The sequence below is a fragment of the Apiospora kogelbergensis genome (assembly GCF_038363985.1).
Source record: "Apiospora kogelbergensis strain CBS 113332 chromosome Unknown utg000008l_segment0_segment0, whole genome shotgun sequence".
In the NCBI taxonomy this organism is placed as follows: Eukaryota; Fungi; Ascomycota; class Sordariomycetes; order Amphisphaeriales; family Apiosporaceae; genus Apiospora; species Apiospora kogelbergensis.
The window spans coordinates 180,390-199,842 of NW_027117425.1; the positions used below are offsets into that span (position 1 = coordinate 180,390).

General features: G+C 55.8%; 6 protein-coding genes across 6 annotated transcripts; 3 read left to right on the plus strand and 3 right to left on the minus strand.

Annotated features, from left to right (window-relative positions):
* Positions 1-1,524: 1,524 nt before the first annotated feature.
* PG998_011981 (uncharacterized protein) lies at positions 1,525-3,036 on the minus strand (the record flags this gene model as incomplete). The annotated part of the gene is made up of 1 exon (XM_066878797.1): positions 1,525-3,036. The coding sequence occupies one exon, from the start codon at positions 3,034-3,036 to the stop codon at positions 1,525-1,527; it is 1,512 nt and encodes a 503-aa protein (XP_066725181.1).
* Positions 3,037-4,979: 1,943 nt separating this feature from the next.
* Positions 4,980-8,376, minus strand: PG998_011982 (uncharacterized protein; the record flags this gene model as incomplete). The annotated part of the gene is made up of 4 exons (XM_066878798.1): positions 4,980-5,828; positions 6,242-6,364; positions 6,643-7,149; positions 7,780-8,376. 4 exons carry the CDS (start codon positions 8,374-8,376, stop codon positions 4,980-4,982), a joined length of 2,076 nt encoding a protein of 691 aa, XP_066725182.1.
* A 539-nt stretch (positions 8,377-8,915) lies between these two features.
* PG998_011983 (uncharacterized protein) lies at positions 8,916-9,284 on the minus strand (the record flags this gene model as incomplete). The annotated part of the gene is made up of 1 exon (XM_066878799.1): positions 8,916-9,284. One exon carries the CDS (start codon positions 9,282-9,284, stop codon positions 8,916-8,918), a length of 369 nt encoding a protein of 122 aa, XP_066725183.1.
* A 1,552-nt stretch (positions 9,285-10,836) lies between these two features.
* Positions 10,837-12,607, plus strand: PG998_011984 (uncharacterized protein; the record flags this gene model as incomplete). The annotated part of the gene is made up of 5 exons (XM_066878800.1): positions 10,837-10,916; positions 10,990-11,417; positions 11,473-11,542; positions 11,594-12,235; positions 12,304-12,607. The coding sequence occupies 5 exons, from the start codon at positions 10,837-10,839 to the stop codon at positions 12,605-12,607; spliced, it is 1,524 nt and encodes a 507-aa protein (XP_066725184.1).
* A 2,966-nt stretch (positions 12,608-15,573) lies between these two features.
* PG998_011985 (uncharacterized protein) lies at positions 15,574-17,390 on the plus strand (the record flags this gene model as incomplete). Its single annotated transcript, XM_066878801.1, has 6 exons — positions 15,574-15,708; positions 15,803-15,898; positions 15,972-16,008; positions 16,088-16,155; positions 16,251-16,648; positions 16,751-17,390. 6 exons carry the CDS (start codon positions 15,574-15,576, stop codon positions 17,388-17,390), a joined length of 1,374 nt encoding a protein of 457 aa, XP_066725185.1.
* An 816-nt stretch (positions 17,391-18,206) lies between these two features.
* On the plus strand, positions 18,207-18,823 carry PG998_011986 (uncharacterized protein; the record flags this gene model as incomplete). Its single annotated transcript, XM_066878802.1, has 2 exons — positions 18,207-18,504; positions 18,570-18,823. 2 exons carry the CDS (start codon positions 18,207-18,209, stop codon positions 18,821-18,823), a joined length of 552 nt encoding a protein of 183 aa, XP_066725186.1.
* Positions 18,824-19,453: the final 630 nt, after the last annotated feature.

The following is a 19,453-nucleotide window of genomic DNA, read 5'->3' on the forward strand; positions in this document are numbered from 1 at the left end:
GCCATGCTGCCTTTTCCGACATGACCGAGGCAAACAATTGCCTCGTTTTGTGATGATATATATCGACTATGGCCAGTCGGTAGAACCTGCCTTTCAAGGCAACGCGGGACGCATAGCAGCCATAGTCTAACCCAAAGCGCTGCAGTATCTCCGGTAATAGCCTTTCGTCTCATCCCCAAGTTGTCTGTATGTATTTCGTTATGTCGTTCAATTCGTAGCTGCAATAAAAGGAAACGAGGCCCAAGTCGGTGCCTAGCTCGTTTGTTTGCGGTAGGGGCAAATCCCCATATGCCAGGATTCGGGCTAGACACCGCCGTCCATTGCAGCAAGCTCCTTTCTCATCAAATCTGGTGTACGGCTCTATATTAAGATCAGTATAGTTCAGGTTAAGTGCGTAGGTGAGGAGCTTGTCTCGAAGTGACTTACCTTGATGTATTGACCATAGCCATCAACTGGTGCAGCCGACACCCCAAGAACGAGGATGGCAGCTATAATGCTCCACGTGAACTTCATGATGGTATTTCGACGAGTTGCTGCGATGGATTGCAGTAGAAAGGGGGATATAGTAGGTTATCCCCAGTCGTTGCTATGGAGGTAAAGAAGGTCGTTTATTGGGGTTGACCGTGAAAGAGTGAGAGAGGGTTCCCTTGACTTGCAGATCATCACGCTCCTGGCTGGCTGCACCACCGACCTCTTATATCTACGATACATGACATTTGTGATCGGCGTCCTTCATCGACAGTTTGATTCGGGCCCAACCGCAACTCGAAACAGGAAACAACCCACATTTCCTAGCCCCTGTCGTGACCCGTTGCGGCGCAGATAGGACACACTCGTTTCCTCATCTACGTGAAATAAGTGCACAGCTCAGTAGTCTTTTTAAACTGCTGATGGTAAAAATAGTAGAAGCCACTCCACACCGAGCCGCACTCAAGCGTCGGCGATAGGCTGTTTGGGCACTATTCCACATTGCGTGTCAGTGGAAGGTCCCAAACTAGGGTGCCGGCTATCTTTGGGCCTGATAGAGCGAGGTTGCAGTGCATAAAATCCCGCGCCACCGCTCTGCCCGCGAAAATGGCAATAAACATGCTTTTGGAAGTTTCAACGGCCGCTCAGCCACTTGGTATAAACGTGAAACGGGGAGACAAACTTTAACCTATATATAGTAAAGTGGGCCGAGGTATATACTAGTCAGTATACACATAGTTTCCCGATATACTCGAACTAGCATTTCCCAGTATTGTGCAATGACTCCGAGCTATAGTGGCCGACTTGGGTGGATTGTTTATGAAAAATGTTGATTGAGAAATAAAGAACGAGCGAGACAAAGGGGTATTTCAGAGTCAGTCACAGTCACGGTCACATTGTATGTGGATCTTCAATATTAATCTCCAGCTGCTGCTATGCGCAGATCAAACAACTCTAATTACATACCCCTCATGAGATACTAAATATGGACATTCAAATCACTGCCAAAATTAATATACTACCGCAACGCAGCAAGTGCGCACCCCGGCCTCCGCCTCAAGCAAAGCCAGTGGTAACAGCCCAGCTCACGTCGTCGTTGAACGAGCCCGCCGCATCGAACGTGTGGATCCCGCCGTTGCTCGCGGCGTAGCCCCCGTTGTTGTAGTGGCGGAAGTAGCGGGTCGGGAAGCCCCAGGCGCGGATGGACGTGGTGCCCTGGCCGCTGAGCCCGGCCTCGGTGCAGAAGGTGGCGTCCTCGCGGAACTGCTTGGAGCCGTCGCTCTTGGCGACGGCGAGCTCGAAGTTGTAGTGCCGCAGGTAGCTGCCCGCCGCGTCGCGGCTCTCGAACGAGAAGCACTGCCCGCCGCTGGCCGTCGCCAGCCCCGTGCGCACCGTCCAGCTGGCCTGCTGCTTGAGCGCCGCCGCGCTCGCCGCCGACACCACCTGCGTGTTGACGACGGCGCCCGTGTGCGCGAGGTAGCGCGTCGTGTAGCCGGCCGTCGTGGCGCGCAGCGAGACGGACGACCCGACGGCCAGGGCGGGCCCGCTCGTCAGCGACGCGACGGCGTACCGCGCCGCCACGACGTCGGCCTGCACGGCGTTCTCGGTCGCGTCCGACGGGTACCCCGACGTCATGACGCCCTCGTAGAAGGTGCCCTGCGCGCCGACGCTGTTGTCGCCGCCGATGCCCAGCACGATGGCGCCCTCCTTGCTCATGGGGTTGTAGCCCGCCGCGTTGGGGCGCGCGCCGTCGTAGTAGGTCGACAGCCCGCCCGACGCCGCGTTGGCGCCGCGGATCGCCCACTTGTTGGGCCCGCCCTTGACCACGGCCGTCAGGAAGCGGCTCGTGACGGTGGGGTCGCCGTTGTTGTTCTTGACGGCGGCGCCCGAGAACAGGCCGTTCTCCAGGTCCGCCATGATCCACGGCCCGCTGCCGGCGCCGCTGCCCCAGACCGTGTTGTCGCCGAAGTAGATGGTCTCCATGTGGCCGTTGCCCGTGTCGCGGCCGCTGACCTCGGCGTTGCCGTAATCGAAGCAGCAGCCGTTGTTGTAGTGCGTGCCGTCGAGCACGGCGTACATGCCCTGGGCCGCGTCGCCGACCGCCGTGCCCTTGGCGTTGTTGTTGCGGTAGCCCGTGCCCGGCGACACGAAGACGCCGTAGGCCTTCTTGCCGCCGAGCGTGACGGGCGCGCCCACGGCGCTGGCCAGGTTGTCGTAGCCGTTGGCCTCGGGGCCCTGGAAGCCGCCGGGCGGCGCCTGCGTCAGGTGGTTGCCGCGGCCCGACTGGTCGTACAGCACCGTGATGAGGCACGTGGTGCCGGCGCAGAAGGTGTCCTGCGCGCCGGCGTTGGCGACGCCGCCCGCGGACAGCGGTGCGATGTTGGTCGTCGCCCCGTCCGAGGCCCGCTTCACCTGGTACAGCGCCCCCGTGAAGGCGCTGTACAGGGCGCGCGTGGTGCTGTGCGCTGCGACGCAGGGCGTGCCGCCGGAGGCGTAGATGTCGCAGGGCCCCGCGGCAACCAGCGAGCTCGTGGCCATTAGGCTAAAAGCGAACGCGCGAGCGCGCATGTTGCCAAGTTGCGGAAACATCTCTTTCTCTCCGGTAATTTTTCTTGGCTTGCAGTGGAAGGGGAGAACAACGGGGGAAAGAGCGACGCCTAGTGATCGTCCAAAATGTCCGATAGAAAAGCTTGAACGCACTGTCGATCAAGAGGGTCAGAAGGATCAGGAGGAGCCGCGTCGCCAGGGTTTAAATGCTGCTAGGCACCTCGCCAATCTGCGTCTTTCCCGCTTCTGTTTTTGATCGGCAAGTCGTCCGTCTGCCCGGTCATGCATGGCACGTGCTAAATAGTTTTGTTTACTGCCGATTTCCTCCAATGGTGGTGAGGCCAGCTCGTAGCGCAGGTGAAGGTCAGTTCGCGGGGTGCGCGGATCGCCAGTCGAAAAAGGCTGGTGTGATTTTGGGGTTGTAGAATCGAGCCCTCGTGATGGGATGCAGATGTCTTTGGCCGGAATCAGAGGTGGAATAACAGGTTCCGTCCGCTGCGGCAGCCAATAGCACGACAGGGGGATATAGCCAAATCGAGAAGGTAGCAAGGGCGTGTTAGCGGCGCTACCGCATCGATCGACCACCGGCGCATTGAAACAGCATCCTGACTCGAGGCATCTGGCATCGGCTCACCTTAATGCGGTGCATCCCTGGCTGGTTAGTCGACCCTCTCTATATTCTGGGTCCCGATGCGATAGTCCGACCTGATCCCTGGACGCTTACCGAAATCCACCACTTAAGCTTCTTGTTACCGTGGTCGTGTTCGGCCGCGACGGCAATGTGGTCAACACAGCGCATCGTGCAATTCACCAGATCATCATCTGCAGTTTATTAGAATCTGTGGCACGCACTCAGCACATTCACCACACTGTTTTCGACTACTTAAATTTGAGTTTCAAAAGGAGCATATGAAGTCGCCAATAAGCGTAGTTCCCGTCTCATAGCTGTCACTGAAGGCAGTTTGACTTATAATTGAGTAGGTCTCGAAAAAGGATCTTCACATTGCAATGTGTGGCCCCTTGCCCACCAGCAAGACACTATCGCCACGATGCGACTCCGTACTCGGCTACGTGTGTTGTGAGGACTTCTTTGTGGTAGAGTATAGCTGCAAACAAGTGAAAGCCTTTGTTTCACCGATGTGCGGCCTGGACGCAAGCGGATGAGACAGAGTATAAGCAAGAAAGAACCCGTGTTTTCAAGCGCTCAAAGGAAGAGAAATCAAGATGCCCCTTACTCAGTAAAACCACAGTGTCAGGCTTTAGGTACTACCAAGATCAACTTTTCGAGTAATATCATCACTGTCGCGAACCCCAGGAACCTTTAGCTTCAATTAGTCAATATGGCTCCGACTCCGCCAGAAGCTCCTACTAAACATAACTTCGCCACAACCGTGTTAAAGCAATGGAAGAAGTTACGAGATGTAGTAGGCAACAAAAACGAGCGCTCGCGCATCATCAAAAGCTGGAAAGGTATAAGCAGCGGCAAAAGGGCTAGGAAGCTCCGGGCGGCCTGGACCGAAATGCCCACAAGATCTCATCCCGACTTTGAGGGCATTCTCCCCTGGAGACCAGATAGGGGACAAAATAGTGACTATAAGGTTTCGATGGAGGAGTTGAGAACCCCGCCTAGAAATGACGAGAAAGAATGGGGTCGCTTCCTGAACCGTACCAAGGTCCTCTGGTCGAGTTACAACATGGAAGACCTTTCGTCGAACGCGGGCCCGTTTCTCGAGCTGCTGTTCTCTCGGGCATCTCGTAACCCGTACGAGTTCTTTGAATCAGACATGGCAGATCCATTCACTCTATTCAAGATGGGCTTCTGGCCAAACCCGCAAGACCCCGCCAATGTAGATATATGGATGAAATTCGATGACCCAGATACCAACTATAGTACTTATGGGGACTTTTACCGGACTACTACGAGAGAGGAAAGGCTGCAGCACGCGTCAGATGGGCTACGGACCTTAGAGCAGGGGGAATTGGCATTGGAGATCCAACAGCAGATCTACACCCTCCTGGTGAATGTTTGCGAAAACATGGTCGGGGCCAAAGACTTTGAGAATATCCCGGAGTTGCCCGACGACGGCGCCGAAGCGGACTTCGGAAACCCCACGGAATGGCGTCCCCAGCCACCCCAGGAAGACGCCGAAGACAACAACGACAGGCTCGAAAAATTCCTCCGGGATAGCAAGAGTCTCCAGGTCTACAAGCACGGCTCGGAGATCGACTGGGCGTTTCTCAAGCGGCTCGCCGACTCGGAGCGGGTGAGTGCCAGAACGCTCCTCCTCGGCATGAGGGAAGACCCGGGCGTCTTCCGGGACACTTTGGAGGAGAACTTCGCCCTCCAACCCGTAGAAATGACAACGGCCTACGAAGGCGAGCAAAAGCCACTCAGGCAGAGAGCCATGAGGGACTTCGAATTCAGGCCTTCGCAGCGGGACATTCGGAAGCTCCGCGATAGCATCGTTTGTGCGGTATACCGTTACGAATGCTGGAGCCACATCTTCCGACTGATAGTCCAGATCGAGGGCAGGTGGGAAGCGTATGAAACAGCGAGGAGAGAGGAAGGCCATCTGCACGCAGAGTTCGAGGTCAACTTCAAGACCCTGTATCGTTTGATACACACCATGCAATACGATTTGGAGAAACGAAATCGCGACACTGACCACATCTTGTCGGCAGAACCGCGCTTCCAACAATACTTTAGTAGGAAACCCACAATTGGTTCCGGGGCCGAGAAAGGCCAAGTATTTGAGTTGGACCCTCGTACCCTTGCCACTTGGCCAGAAGGAGAGGACTTCACGAGCCGAAGTCTAACAGAGATGTTATCAAGGATGAGGGCTATGTGCACGAATCTTAACGCATTTCCTGTAGCTATGAGACATATGGCAGAAGAATTGGATAAGTGCAGCGGGCAAACAGGTCTGGCACTGTCGCCATTTACTCGACAGCACCTGCAGTCCCTAATTGCCTATGGCATTTTTGAAATCGAGTTCGAGAGGTTCACTTGGCTCAAGCCGGTTTTCGATGATATAGTAAGTCCACCAAAGTCTGAATGGAAACGCCGAGTCGAGACGGGGCTTGGCCCCTGCATTCCAAGCGTGGCTGACGGATGATTGTTCTCTCACAGCGAGGAGACGGAATCATACAGTACATGATACGGGCGAGCGAGTTGACGGCCAGCCTCACCGCGCTTTGTAACGTCGACTACCAAGGATGGACATACGAGAACACCCCCTGGGGTCGTCTCCTCCCCAGCATGAGGACCGCAATCAACTTTGACAGGTATTTCCCACCAGACAGGGTCAGACCCCTGAATGAGCCGGCCAGCATCCGAGCTGAACAGAATCTGGTAAGAACCCAATTAAGGCCTTTCCCCCATGGGGCTATGTTGCTTTTCGTATAGACGGACTGAACTCGCGTGTGACTCTATAGGCCGCCTTCTGGCAACAATTTGATAATGAGGTTGTACGAGCTTGCAATGGATTGCCCATGTATACACGGCAGCTTTTTGCCGAGGCCCAGCCCTTCACGACGACCCTAACGCCGCCACGGCCTGCAGGTAAAAAGGTCGCGCCCCCACCAGCTCCCCCACGGCGGTCACCTCGCAGGGACAGAAGAACCTACGCCCAGCGCCAGGCCGAAGTGAGGGCCGCCGCCAATCCGCCCCCGGACGCGGGCCAAGCGGGCCAAGCGGGGGCGGCGCCGGCGGAGGCACCTGAAGAGGCGGAGGAGAGGATGAGAATCGAAACGTTGACGCAGCAAACGGAACAAAGCCCGCTTCCCATCACCAACAGGCGTGTCTGGGAGCTGATCGACATCCTCTTCGGCGAGGTGGACCCGGCGACGATGCAACAAAGGATCACGTGGGAGGAGATCAAGAGGATGTTGGAACACATCGGGTACGAGGTCGCGTACAAGGGCCAGGGCTCCATCTGTACCATCACTCCCCAGGCCGATCTCCAGGCTCGCGGGTTTACCACGGCGCTCACCTACCACAGGCCCCACGACGGCTACTTTGTTGGCTTCCGAGCGCGCCAGTGGGCTAACAACCGTGTGCATGGGCTCGTTACCAAAGGATGGACTTTCGAATGCTTCGAGAATAGGGTCGGGGCTTGAAACGGTGTAGGGGTACTATCCGTCTAGATTACGGATATGGGAGGGTTTTGCAGACATCGCTTGGATATGCGTTGGTTACTGTCTTATGTGTGTGGGGTTTCGATATACCGTTGTAGTTTATTTAGTATAAGATATCTTTCTATAGTAAAAGACCCAGGTATCCGGATCTTGAATCTCCGGTTTGGATGTGATCTTGGCTGAAGCCATGACGCCCTATCAATAGCCGCTGGAGGTGCCCGAAAGGAGTTTGCTTCCACCCTCCCTATGCGTATATCCGCCCGGCTATAGCCATTTTATTGGGCGAAGTGCCGAGCAGCGTCACACACAACGGCAAATGACATCGTAGTTTGCGGGCTCGTAGGAGCATAAAGGAAGTCGTAGCCTGACTAAGTAGTCGACATTTGGGATTGTCGCTCTCGGAAGAGAATATTGAGATTCAAGATCTGGAACAACGTATGTGTAGTTGTTTGTGGCTTGTTCATTTGTGAATTTCACCGCTGCACCGTAATGATACGTAGTAAAGCTGTGGTTACCAATAGTGACATTGTACTCGCGATTGATGGAATTCAATGGTGAACACTGGAATTAACGCGGGGATACGTTAGTAGGTAACGGGAAGAAAGACATAGATAGTGAAATACTGACTTGAACGACATAGCGAAATGTCAATGTCTCGTCTTTAGGGGCATTCAGCCCGAATATATCGTTGCCGTTCAAGTGTCCCGTATCAAGTCGAATAGTAGAATTCTCACGACGGCAAAGTCCTTCTTTGAATGGACAAGGCGTATCAAACTCAACACGTCCTGTAGGAATGGAGTTGATGATAAACCTTGAGCACTCTAGTAGACCCGACGTCGTGTTGGAATAGCATTGTTGCGCATAATTTGCGATATTATTGATATAACTTGCCATGTCCATGTCGACAGGAATCTCGCTGGTAGTGTTTGAGGTGGAAGATTGAGTCCTGTTAGGTATCTGGCACTTGTCTCCTTTTAGAAGTACTTCACCCGCCGTGGAAATCTTCGATGAAAGGACGCCAGCTATGGTAAAGAGAGCAATCGAGAAGAAGGCGAGGGACAACAGAGGCAACACCCGTAACCACGGTCGGCGGCCCGCGCTGCGCCACGCCCATAGTAGGCGGACAGAGAGTGCAAGGCCGGATTCAGGTGACGACGAGTTTCGAAGCACAATCTGCCGCTGGTGGTGGGTAGTTTCTCTTGCGTGCGGCGACCATAGTGACATTTTGATATCCCTAAACTGGGAGATATGACTTCTTTGGTGCGACGAGAAGAAAAGACCAAGAAGTGAAAGTGACAAAGCAAGTTGACTCAGAAAGAAGGCCAGGACGTTGGTTGGGGGCCTGTTTTGGACTTGGATAATGGAGAACTACGCACCAACAGCCGTGTCTACTGCACCCAAAGGTTAAGATGTTAGTCGTCGTCGTCGAGAAAGCATTGCGTACAATAAATCCTTTTATCGACTTCACCAAGAGCCCCTGGGAGTGTATAATGCCTCTGCAGTAGGTCTTTTGTATTTAAATGAATGATAACGAGAGAAATAGTTGCACCTTATAGTCCAGCTACTAAACGACGACCCACTGGCACCCATATTCCACACCGTGTTCCATTTCCCTTCACCCTCCCCCATCTTCTCATTTTCTCTTTCCCTGCCTAACCCGCCTCGAAGCGCCGCTCCAAGCACCACCAAATTAGCATCAGCGCTGTTCAGAGCTACCCAGTCGGAAGATGTAGGGCGTGCTCAAGGATGCGCTCCTGCGTGATTTATCGGGGAACGCACTTGCACTGGGAGCAAGCAACAGGCCTCCTGGAGTTCTTGGTGTTCCTCTTCATCTGGCAACCCTTTTTACCAAACGAGCAATTCTCGTCTGCCTTGCATTGAAAGCCGTCGCATCGCTTCTTCTTCTTGCTAACGACGTCGCACTTCCCCTCGGCGCGGGCCTCGAACAGCGACGCTGGGTCGTCGTCGAGGACCTGTCGCTCGATCACGGGCGGGCTCTCGGTGATCCCGTCGGCAGCGATGTTGTGGACGCCCTCGTCCAGGTCTGTCCCGGGGGCGGATGGGGCAGCGGCTGCAAGGGGCGCGGCGCCGATGACGGCAATGGCGAGGACGATGTTGCGAAGGTTGAACATGGTGAATGGTTTATGATGTTTGTGTCAAGGGTGACTTTGAGTGGAATGATGTTTGGTGATGTTACTTTGATGAGGCTGTTGATGATGATTCTGGAGTTGCTGGTAGGACGCAGGAATGGAAGCTTATATACTTTTCTCTCTACATAAAGTATTGTGACCCGTCCTTCCAGTACGTCGATCATGAAAACCCCATGCTGCTGCCTGTTGGAAGCCACAACAACCTTCGTATGCTCCTCTGTACCGAAGACACTGATTGTTGGAGTCTGGAGTCACACACAAATGATGGCTTGCTAATGCCATGTCAGAGTCAAGGGCTAGGCTCTGACGTTAGAAGCTATCCGAATCGTGCATACCAGTTTGGTTGTATAGCCCCTTATCACGTAAGACAGACCAAATTATCCTGCCAACTGCAGATCTTGAATCCTTTTGGGGGCGATAACTAGGCATATAGGCCAAGACTACGGTGAAAATATATTGATTTAAATTTCTTAGCTTATATGACGTAACCCGGACCCCAAGCATAAGCCGAGGTGAGACTGTGGCAGCAGATATCGTGAAATCCTGGTGCTGTGTAGAAAGTAGAAGCACCAAGCGTCGAGGATAGACGGTAAGTCGCAACATCCGCAACTACATTGTGAACAGCTAGCCGGCAAGGTCGCATAAGCCAGGCATCACTCTTTCTATTTCGGACCCAGTGCAGTGTCCCACCGTTTATTCATTATTTCTTTTTCGATTCAATGTCAAGCTGACAACCCAACAGAAACGAAGCCTTCCCACCATCGACGTCCATTTGGCTTGAGACGCCGAGCATGTCCGGGTGGGCCTCATCCCGTCCGACACAGATTTCGGGGGTGAAGCACATGTACAGAGGGAACCGCGTCGTAGTGCCGGACCGGCTGATGCACTCCGACGCCGGCGTCTTTGGCGAGCGGATGCACCAGTTCTATAACGCAGCAGCAGCCGCCGCCGCAGGATGGCGGCGTCGGCAGCCTACTCGCGCGCATTTGGTGAGCTTACATAGAAGATACTCTACCAGTATCCTAACGTTATATGCGCAGTTATGACCACGCCCCTGGATCAGGCCATTGCCTCTGAAGTGCCGCAATGCGAGCGGAAAGGCTACCGTTGAATTGATGGTGATTCTTCTAATCGAAAGCTCAAAAGACGTACAAAGTGACAATCAAGAAGGGACGCATGTCATAGTGACGCCACAAGATGTGAGACCACGGTAATTAGAGCTGAAAGTAAGCGCGGGACAAGAGACTGCATGGCGGCCCGACAAGCTTCCCTGATACTCAACCACGCGGTAACAACCTCTTCGTCAAAGCAAGACCAGAGTTTTTCAGTATTCATTCGAACCAACGCGATGTACCAACAATCATGCTGGTGCCTGTTTTTGGCACTGGTATCTTCAGCCTACGCCCAATTGGAAGAACCAGACGTTCCGCTCTTCCCTCTCCAGGAACATGCAGACTCTACTCAGCTCTTCCCAATGCCGCTATGCGGCGGTTTCCAGCTTGAAGAGGCCACAATTGACCAAATGCAAGCAGCCATGGGTAACGGGACTTTGACTTCGGTGCAATTGGTGACCTGCTACATGATGCGAACGTATCAGACACAGGACTATGCAAAGTAGAGCCAAGCCATCCCTCCTACCCCGCTCTTCCAGTATGCACATGCGCGCCCGCTGACAGCAACCCCTCAGCACCCTCTTGCAGCCGAACCCGGACGCCCTCGCCATCGCCGCGGCGCGGGACGCGGAGCGACAAGCCGGCCGCGTCCGGGGCCCGCTGCACGGCGTCCCCTTCACCGTCAAGGACAACATCGGGACGCGGGACCGGCTGGAGACGACGGCGGGCAGCTGGGCGCTGCTGGGCAGCCGGGTGCCGCGCGACGCGCACGCGGTCGGCCGGCTGCGCGACGCCGGCGCCGTGCTCCTCGGCAAGGCCACGCTGTCCGAGTGGGCCGACATGCGCAGCGCCAACTACTCGGAGGGCTACTCGGCGCGCGGCGGCCAGGCGCGCAGCGCCTACAACCTCACGCTCAACCCCGGCGGGAGCAGCTCGGGCAGCGCGGTCGGCGTCGCGATCAACGCGGTTGCGTTTTCGGTCGGGACGGAGACGGACGGGAGCGGTGAGCAAGGGGGCGCGGGAACATGAGACCAAGAGAACTGATTGTTGCTGTGCAGTGATCAATCCGGCGGAACGCAATGCGATTGTTGGCTTCAAGCCTACGGTGGGCCTGACATCAAGGGCTGGGTAAGACTGCTGATTTCGGTCGTTTGGGGATTTCTACTAAGACACCGCCAGAGTTATACCCGAAAGCGAGCATCAAGACTCCGTCGGCACTTTCGGAAGAACGGTGCGCGATGCCGTGTATGCTCTGGATGCCATCTACGGAGAAGATACTCGGGATAATTACACCCTTGCCCAGAGAGGGAAGACGCCACAGGGAGGTTACGCACAGTTTCTAGCTACGAAAGATTGTCTAAAAGACGCCACTTTCGGCCTCCCCTGGAAGAGTTTCTGGGTCCACGCGGACGAAGAACAGTTAAATGTCCTAAAATCCATCCTTTCACTGATCGAGTCGGCCGGCGCCACCATCATCAACGGCACCGAGATCGCCGACTACGAGAGGCTCGTCAGCCCCGACGGCTGGGACTGGGACTACGGCGGCACGCGCGGGTACCCCAACGAGAGCGAGTACACGGTGGTGAAGGTGGACTTCTACAACAACATCCGGGCGTACCTCGCCGAGCTCGACAACACGGCCATCAAGTCGCTCGAGGACATCGTGCAGTACAACTACGACAACGACGGCAGCGAGGGCGGCCACCCCTGGCCCCTGGGCCACCCGGCGTTCTACTCGGGCCAGGACGGGCTGCTCGGCTCGCTGGCGACCCGCGGCGCGAGGGACGCCACGTACGAGCAGGCGCTCCGGTTCACGCAGTCGTCGACGCGGGCGGGCATCGACGCCGCCCTGACGCGGCGGACGACGACGACGACGGGGGAAAGAGCAGGACGCTCTCGGGCCTCCTGGTGCCGCCCGACGTCGGCCAGACGTACCAGGTCGCGGCGCAGGCCGGCTACCCCGTGCTGACGATACCGGCTGGCGTGCACGCGTCGACGGGCATGCCTTTTGGGCTGGCGCTCATGCAGACGGCGTGGGCAGAGGCCGAGCTGGTGCGGTGGGCGAGCGCCATCGAGGATTTGCAGCTGACCTCGTCGTCGGAGAATAATGATATTACGACGTCGTCTTACAAAAGGACCTTGCCGCGATGGCACGGATACTTGCGGCGGAATATACCGGTGCTAAACTTGTGACCTAGACTGGGGGAGGGAGCACCAGACGGCATCTAGAAAAAAAGCCGACAAAAGAACCCCCCCATCTGATCTTTTCAGGGGACTTACATACGTAGCTAGCAGGGAGCAGGCGGCTTCATATCGGATATTTTGGACCGACGGCGGGCGGAGGGCGGATCAGAGCACGTTTCCTTCTTGTCTTGTCAGAATTTTGTCATTCACGACCCATATGTCAAGTCTGGTATAGGCAATCTCCAAGGACTTTGCCTGGGGCGTCCGAGTGTTTTCTGTCCCACTTTCGCTTCTCGGCCACATGGCCAATGGATGGCCAAGGTCCTGGCACCTGGTCGGGGTCATGGCGTGGCCCACTGGCTGCCTTCTGCCTCTCAGCTTGTCAGCTTGCAAAACCCCATGAAGTTGGCTGATTACATATGCGCGCACGGGGCGAAAATGGGAATGTGGCAAGCGCCCGACGCGACCGACAGAAGTCTTCACCACCCAGGACCGAAAGCCCTCTTGCGATCGGCAATCTACAATGCGTTGCGACGTCGTTTCCAAGTTGCGTGTGCAGGTAACGTGGCATTCCTGGCTGTCTGGCACGCTGGTGCTGTGCCGCACCTGCCAACTGTGCCGCACGAATGCCGCAATGCAACGGCGACTAGAACCAGATCTGCAAAAGCAAATCTGCCGGGTCTTTGGGACTGGAGCTACTATCGGCCGGCGACTTCTTCCTCTGCGTAATTCGTACGAGATCCAAGCGTTTTCCGGCCCGTCTCCGACCAGCTCCGACCACCCACGAGCGATAATTAAAGACGGCCCCCTTTTCTGGAACCCAACAGGCTTTTGCGCCTACAGTTCCTTGCAAGAGCGAACATGGAATATGACTATCGAATATCTTTAATATCCTTATCAAATACACCGTGCCCTGAGCGTATAGAGAGGCCTGGGCGTCGAATGCCAGGATCGTGTCGTGCATGATGCCCGCGGTTTGAGGAAGGGGGGCGCCACTTTGGATGGCACCATATCACCGAAGTTGTTGGGCCATTCCCTCCGTCGGCAGTTGCAATGTCAAGCGTATGGCCATTGGCAAGTGTGTATGCAGGGCTAGAGAGGAAACGAGGTGCTGCTACCGGAGCGTCCGCACTCCGTTCACTGCGCGACGACACTAGTATAGATCGTCGTGATCAGTACCAGAAGAATCGCTCTGGTTAGATTTGGCGTTGCGACAATACTGACTCAATCAGATTAGACCACGAACTCTCGAGTAATGACTGAACTCCAGGTTGGATGTAACAGTATACAACCCGCGGTTTCAATCAGGCGTATTACATTGTACGGCCAGCTCCCGGTCTTGCCAACGTGAGAATCAGCGACGGCGGATATGTGCGGATTTAACTAGTCGCGGCTGAGGGGCTGATAATCATACAAATACGCCGGAATTGGCAGGATGGAGTCATCCTACAGGGGGAGGAGATGGATACCACAACGGCTTTTTCCATCACCCACTGTCTCTTGGACTTCCTGTTTTCTGGCTGGCTTGTCCTTGTGATCTTCCCTTTCCTTTTCTCTCCGGTGACTAGCTTTCTCTTCGTCCTCGGACCCTTGTGTATGTATTGCAGATGGCTCCGGTTGACGGTTGCTACATAAATGCGATTTCCTGCACGGAGTGCGTACCCGCCATACTACGTGGTGGATGGGTGACAACGGCGATGGAGTTTCCAGGAAAAGTCAAAGCCAAAGCCAAAGCAACCCCTGTCAAAGGCTATAGTGGATTATGCCATGACACAACGACCGCATCAGCCATGGCAGATGGCAATGGTCTTGGCTATTGCCTCCTTACTGCCGTGACGATTGAGGTCATGGTTCCAACCTGCCAGTGGCCCATCAACTGCAGTAGCGTGCAGTCATTTGTTTCGAAACAACGACGCGGGTTTCTAGAAACCGTCGACAGCCTCATTCGTGCACTGGCACGACACTCGTCGCACGTTAGCGCAGCCTAGCACGAGGTGGTCGCTAAGATTAGCGAACCCAACCATTTCCCGCGATAGATTGGGTTCATCTAAAGGAGGGAGGAGGACTCTCTTTCTAGCTTCCAGCTGAACAATCCTTTTTTGGCGTGCTTACATCAGTGAAGCGGTTACCCTTTCTGGGATAACTCGGTGTCAGCCGCTAGCTTTCAATGGCGTCGGGGCCACCCCGCTCGCAGGCCGTTCCTTGTCGTGGCCCCTGTCGCCGCTGCTAGTCCGCCAGCTAAGCTCCTAGTCGGGCCCGTTTCGGATGTCACTGCAGGCCCACGCCAGCACGCCTCGACAGCGTGGCGACCGGTGCCTCTCGCCTGCTTTTCCTCTTGGACGACTCGAGGTCCGGCGCCGGTTGGCCGAACTTACGATCGCTGTCCATAGGGCTCCATAGCCTGCCAGCGTTGAAACAGCCTATGGGATGTGAGAGACAGTAGAGGCTCCCCCCCAGATAGGTCCTGGTGCTTGGGGCCCTGCAACCTGCACCACCACCTCCTGCACGATGGAGGTCTGCACATGCAAGGGGGTATCCCAGATCTCGGCGGCATCCCTAGCTTGGTTTTTAGGTGGAAGGGAGGTAAAGATCGATCACTAAAGGACGGCCGGCACATTAATGATCGCCTGGTGAAAACGATTAAACTGCCCGATTGTCCATGAAACCCATTTAGTGTCTCTCGACCTCGAATCTCTTTGCGTGTGCGACAGACAGACAGACAGACGACCTGCTGTCGAGGATACGCGCAATTCATTCACGAGTAGATCGTTCACCAGTAGTCGGCCATGTGCAGCAACGGCTTCGGACACGAACCCACCGCCAGCTTTTGAGGAAGCGCAACACGACGAAGACGACACACCGCCACCCGCTCCGCGAGCGCCGATAGGGGGAGGAGGAGGAGGAGGAGGAGGAGAACCGGGGGGTTCTTCGTTTCTTTTCAATTTCCGTGGCCGAGAGTTGGACATTCGGGCACCATGGCGGCCAATCCCAGCCATGCCGACGCCACCAAGAGTCTGATCGGCTTGATCGGCTTCTACGACAACCTGCACGAGACCAAGCCCGTGTCCAACTACCCGGAGACCATCATCGCACTGGCTGTGACATTCTTGGTACGGAGATGGCCCTTCTTTCGCCTTCCCATGAAAGCATCACCACGAGCCCGTCTAGGCCTCTTCATGAATCGGACGCTGACTATGGCGACAGGCAATCACGTGGGCGTGCGTCTGCTTTCGCATCTACACACGGTTACGCATCATCTACGCGCCAGGATGGGATGATGTCTTTGTGGTGTTGGTTCTGGTTAGTAAACCCGCTCTCACTCAGTCCGTAGCGACTATATGCCAGAAAGCGATCGCTAACATTGGGAACATAGCTATCGGGCTCGGTGGGATCCATATGTGAATGCATTGGTGAGTGGCAACCCAGCTGAGATATCGCCGTCGGGCGCTGCGGACTCCGTGCGAGGACTGACAAGAGATGGAACTACAGCAACAAGACATGGCATGGGAGAGCATTTCCTCTTGATATCAGCCGAGGACAGGATTACCTACCTGAAAGTAAGTGCTGAGAAGGAGAAACCATGTCCGCCATTGACGAGACCCAAGGGAGTCAACAGCCACAGCCACGCTAACATGCTCCCCCTCCGAACCAGTTCTTCTACGTGGCCAACGTCACGTACTGCATGTCGACGGCCTTCGTCAAGCTGTCGCTGCTGTTCCAGTACCTGCGCATCTTCGAGTCGGGCGGGATGCGCATGCTGTGCAAGGTCGTCATGGTCATCACGGCGGCCTGGGGGCTGGCCTACTCCTTCATGGCCATCGTGCCCTGCTTCCCCATCCAGAAGTACTGGACCCTCACCCTGCCGGGCTCGTGCTACGCCTTCGGCTCCCTCGTGCCCTCGGTCTTCTACGCCACCTACGCCTCGTCCGCCGCCATCAACATGACGCTCGACATCGTCGTCCTCTGCATCCCGATCCCGGTCTACTTTGGCGCCAACACGCCCTTCCGGTCCAAGATGGGCCTGATCGGGCTCTTCTGCATGGGCATCATGTAGGTTTTGTTCTCTCATCTTTTATTCGGTTATATCAGACATCGAGAGAGAGAGAGAGAGGACTATCCAAGCTAACCACACCCCGTCTTTCCCTGCTGCAGCATCAACTTCATCTCCATCTGGCGGGTCAAGAGCATCGTCGACCACCGGGCGGCGACGTTCCCGACGTTCGACCCGACGTGGTACGGCCCCATCAGCATCGAGCTGGCGACGCTCGAGGTCAACTTCGCGTCCATCTGCGCGTCGATCCCCGTCTTCTGGCCCGTGCTGACGGCGCGGCTGGACAAGGTCTTCGTGACGCGCGAGATCAAGATCGAGCGCATCCACCGCTTCGAGGCCGTCGACGAGGACCGCTGCGCCGACGACGACAAGTACGGCGACGACATCGAGCTGCAGCGCACGCGCACCGCCGACAGCCGCACCGACGACTTCGGCGGGCACGGCCAGATCCACTACCACCAGGAAAGCAGCAACAGCAACAATAACAACAACAACCCGCACAGCCGCTCCACGAGCCAGACCAGCCTCCAGCAGACCCAGAGCAACAAGCAGCGCTACGGGCCCGGGGGCAGCAACATGCACTACATGGACGAGTACGTGGCGGCGCAGGTCGACCCCCTCAGCTCGATGGGCAAGGTCGAGCTGGAGATCTCGGCGCAGCCCATGTCGCGGAAGACGTCGCGCGAGATGTCGCGGAAGAACTCCAGGGCGCAGATGTTGCGGAAACCGTCGAAGAACTGATGAGAGGAGAAACAGCGACTGTCTTTTAGAGTATACATATTATTGGAAAACTATTAAACATTTTCACACAGCTGGCCGTGAGTCTCTTGCAATGTGTTCCGCGTTCATTGTCAGATGCCAATTAGCCGTCAATCAGGCGGCTTCGGTCTAGAGGTCGCAGAAGCAACTGCGATTAGAAGGGAAGAAAACCGAAGGAAAAGTACACTGCTGCTCATGGGGTGCATTGAGTCCCTGAAAAGTTGACTTGTTTATTCATGGCTCGGGAATTGGCAGTGAAGGCCCAATGCTCATCCTGCCGCTCGAATGGTCGCAGACTAGCGAGCATCGACCACGACACTGTCACAGCGTTCTCTTAGGCCTTTTCCTTTAATTAATCCAGAGATGTCTTAGTAGGGATCAGACACCAGTAGAACGTATTGTCGCAGGAAGTTGTCCCGGTGTTTAGTGCAATGCAGTTTTCAGGGGCGTGCAAAACCCGCTGGACGTAGAAGTTGGTGGGCGTACCGATCGATGATGTCATCGTGATGCTTCGGCATGGCCCATCTTCGTCACACAATAACCTTGATGTACTTGCTGTTACCAAAGAGAGCTCTTCCGATTCTCCTCATTTTGAATGTTTCAATTGCTGTCGTGTTCCCTTCTCTGTCTAGAACACGTCGGGATTTCCATTCCCGGTCTATTATCAGCGTCGAACAGAACACACGCAGGTCTCAAACTCAGATTGCAGCCCCGACACCTCCCGCAGATCGTTACCGCATCTCGCCCGACCATCCACAATAAGCAACAACAATAAACAATAAGCGAACAGAAGGCAAGATGTCCGGCAGCAGCAACAACAGCACCCCTTTCGCGGCGCTCCGACGCGACCCGCGCCATGCCGAGTTCGCGCGCCTGGCCGACGAGCACATGCAGCACGACCTCGAGGAGTCGGACCGCGACTGCCTGAAGAAGGCCGCCGGCCGGGTCAGCATCCCGGCCACCATCGGCACCCTCGTGGGGCTGGGCCTGGGCGTCTACGCCGCCGTGCGCCTGCGGCGGACCCGCGCCGACGTCTTCCGCATGTTCCGCGCGGCCGAGAAGCCGACACACGTCGTGTTTGCTGGGGGCAGGACAGGTACGATCCTCACTTCTACATGGCATAACTCTCTGATTGGCTGACCGATTCTGCTGCGACGATAGAACCCCTCCCCGACATCACCCCCTACATGCAGCCCAGCCGCTTCGGCGACATCGCGACCTACTTCTTCTTCGGCCTCGGCGGCACCATCCTCGGCGGCGAGCTCGGGTTCCTGCTGGGCAGCTGGTCGGCGGCGCGCCTCATCTCCCAGGACCCTGCCCGCAGGAATCGCGTCGAAAACGCCTACCGCAAATTCCGGGCCGACGTGCTGAGGAAAGAGGCCAAGGAGCTCGAGGCTGGTGGGCCAGTGTTTTAGAGCTAGGAGTTCATGGCAGGAAGAAAGAGAGAGAGAGAGCTGTAATACTTAATTGAACTGATATAGCTTCGTTCTTGACGGATGATGCCAAGGATGGCCGAATGCAAAGTGCCGGACGCCAAGTGACCCCGCCTAGCAGCAGAGCTGACCTCATAACCTAATCTCTACTGCAATGGACTTCTGATCGGACAGTCGGCACATTTCCATCTCCCGATCTATGCATACAACACAATACCACATGCCGGAGTTACGCATCCGCTTTGGTTCCATTCGACAGTCAATCAAGTTGCTGCGATCTACGAGCCCACCACCGTAATGCCGTAATGCGGCCATTTTCCGCATCTATATGTTCACCGAATGTTGCGTCGCCCATCTACCCCGCATGCTACCCTTGCGCGTGATAGCGGGTGGTGTTACAAGCCTACCCGTGCCGTGCGGAACTATTCGCTGACTGCTTGGAAAAGGAATTGACCAATATTTCCGGCGCCGCGGCTGGTTAGCACGGGAAGTACCAATAATGCCATGTCTCAGATTCCGTGTGGGCTTGCAAACGTTCCCCCAGGCAGGATGAGCCATCGATCAGTTTGTTCTCGCCATCGAACTCCGTGAGCCGCAAACAGTCCAACCGGC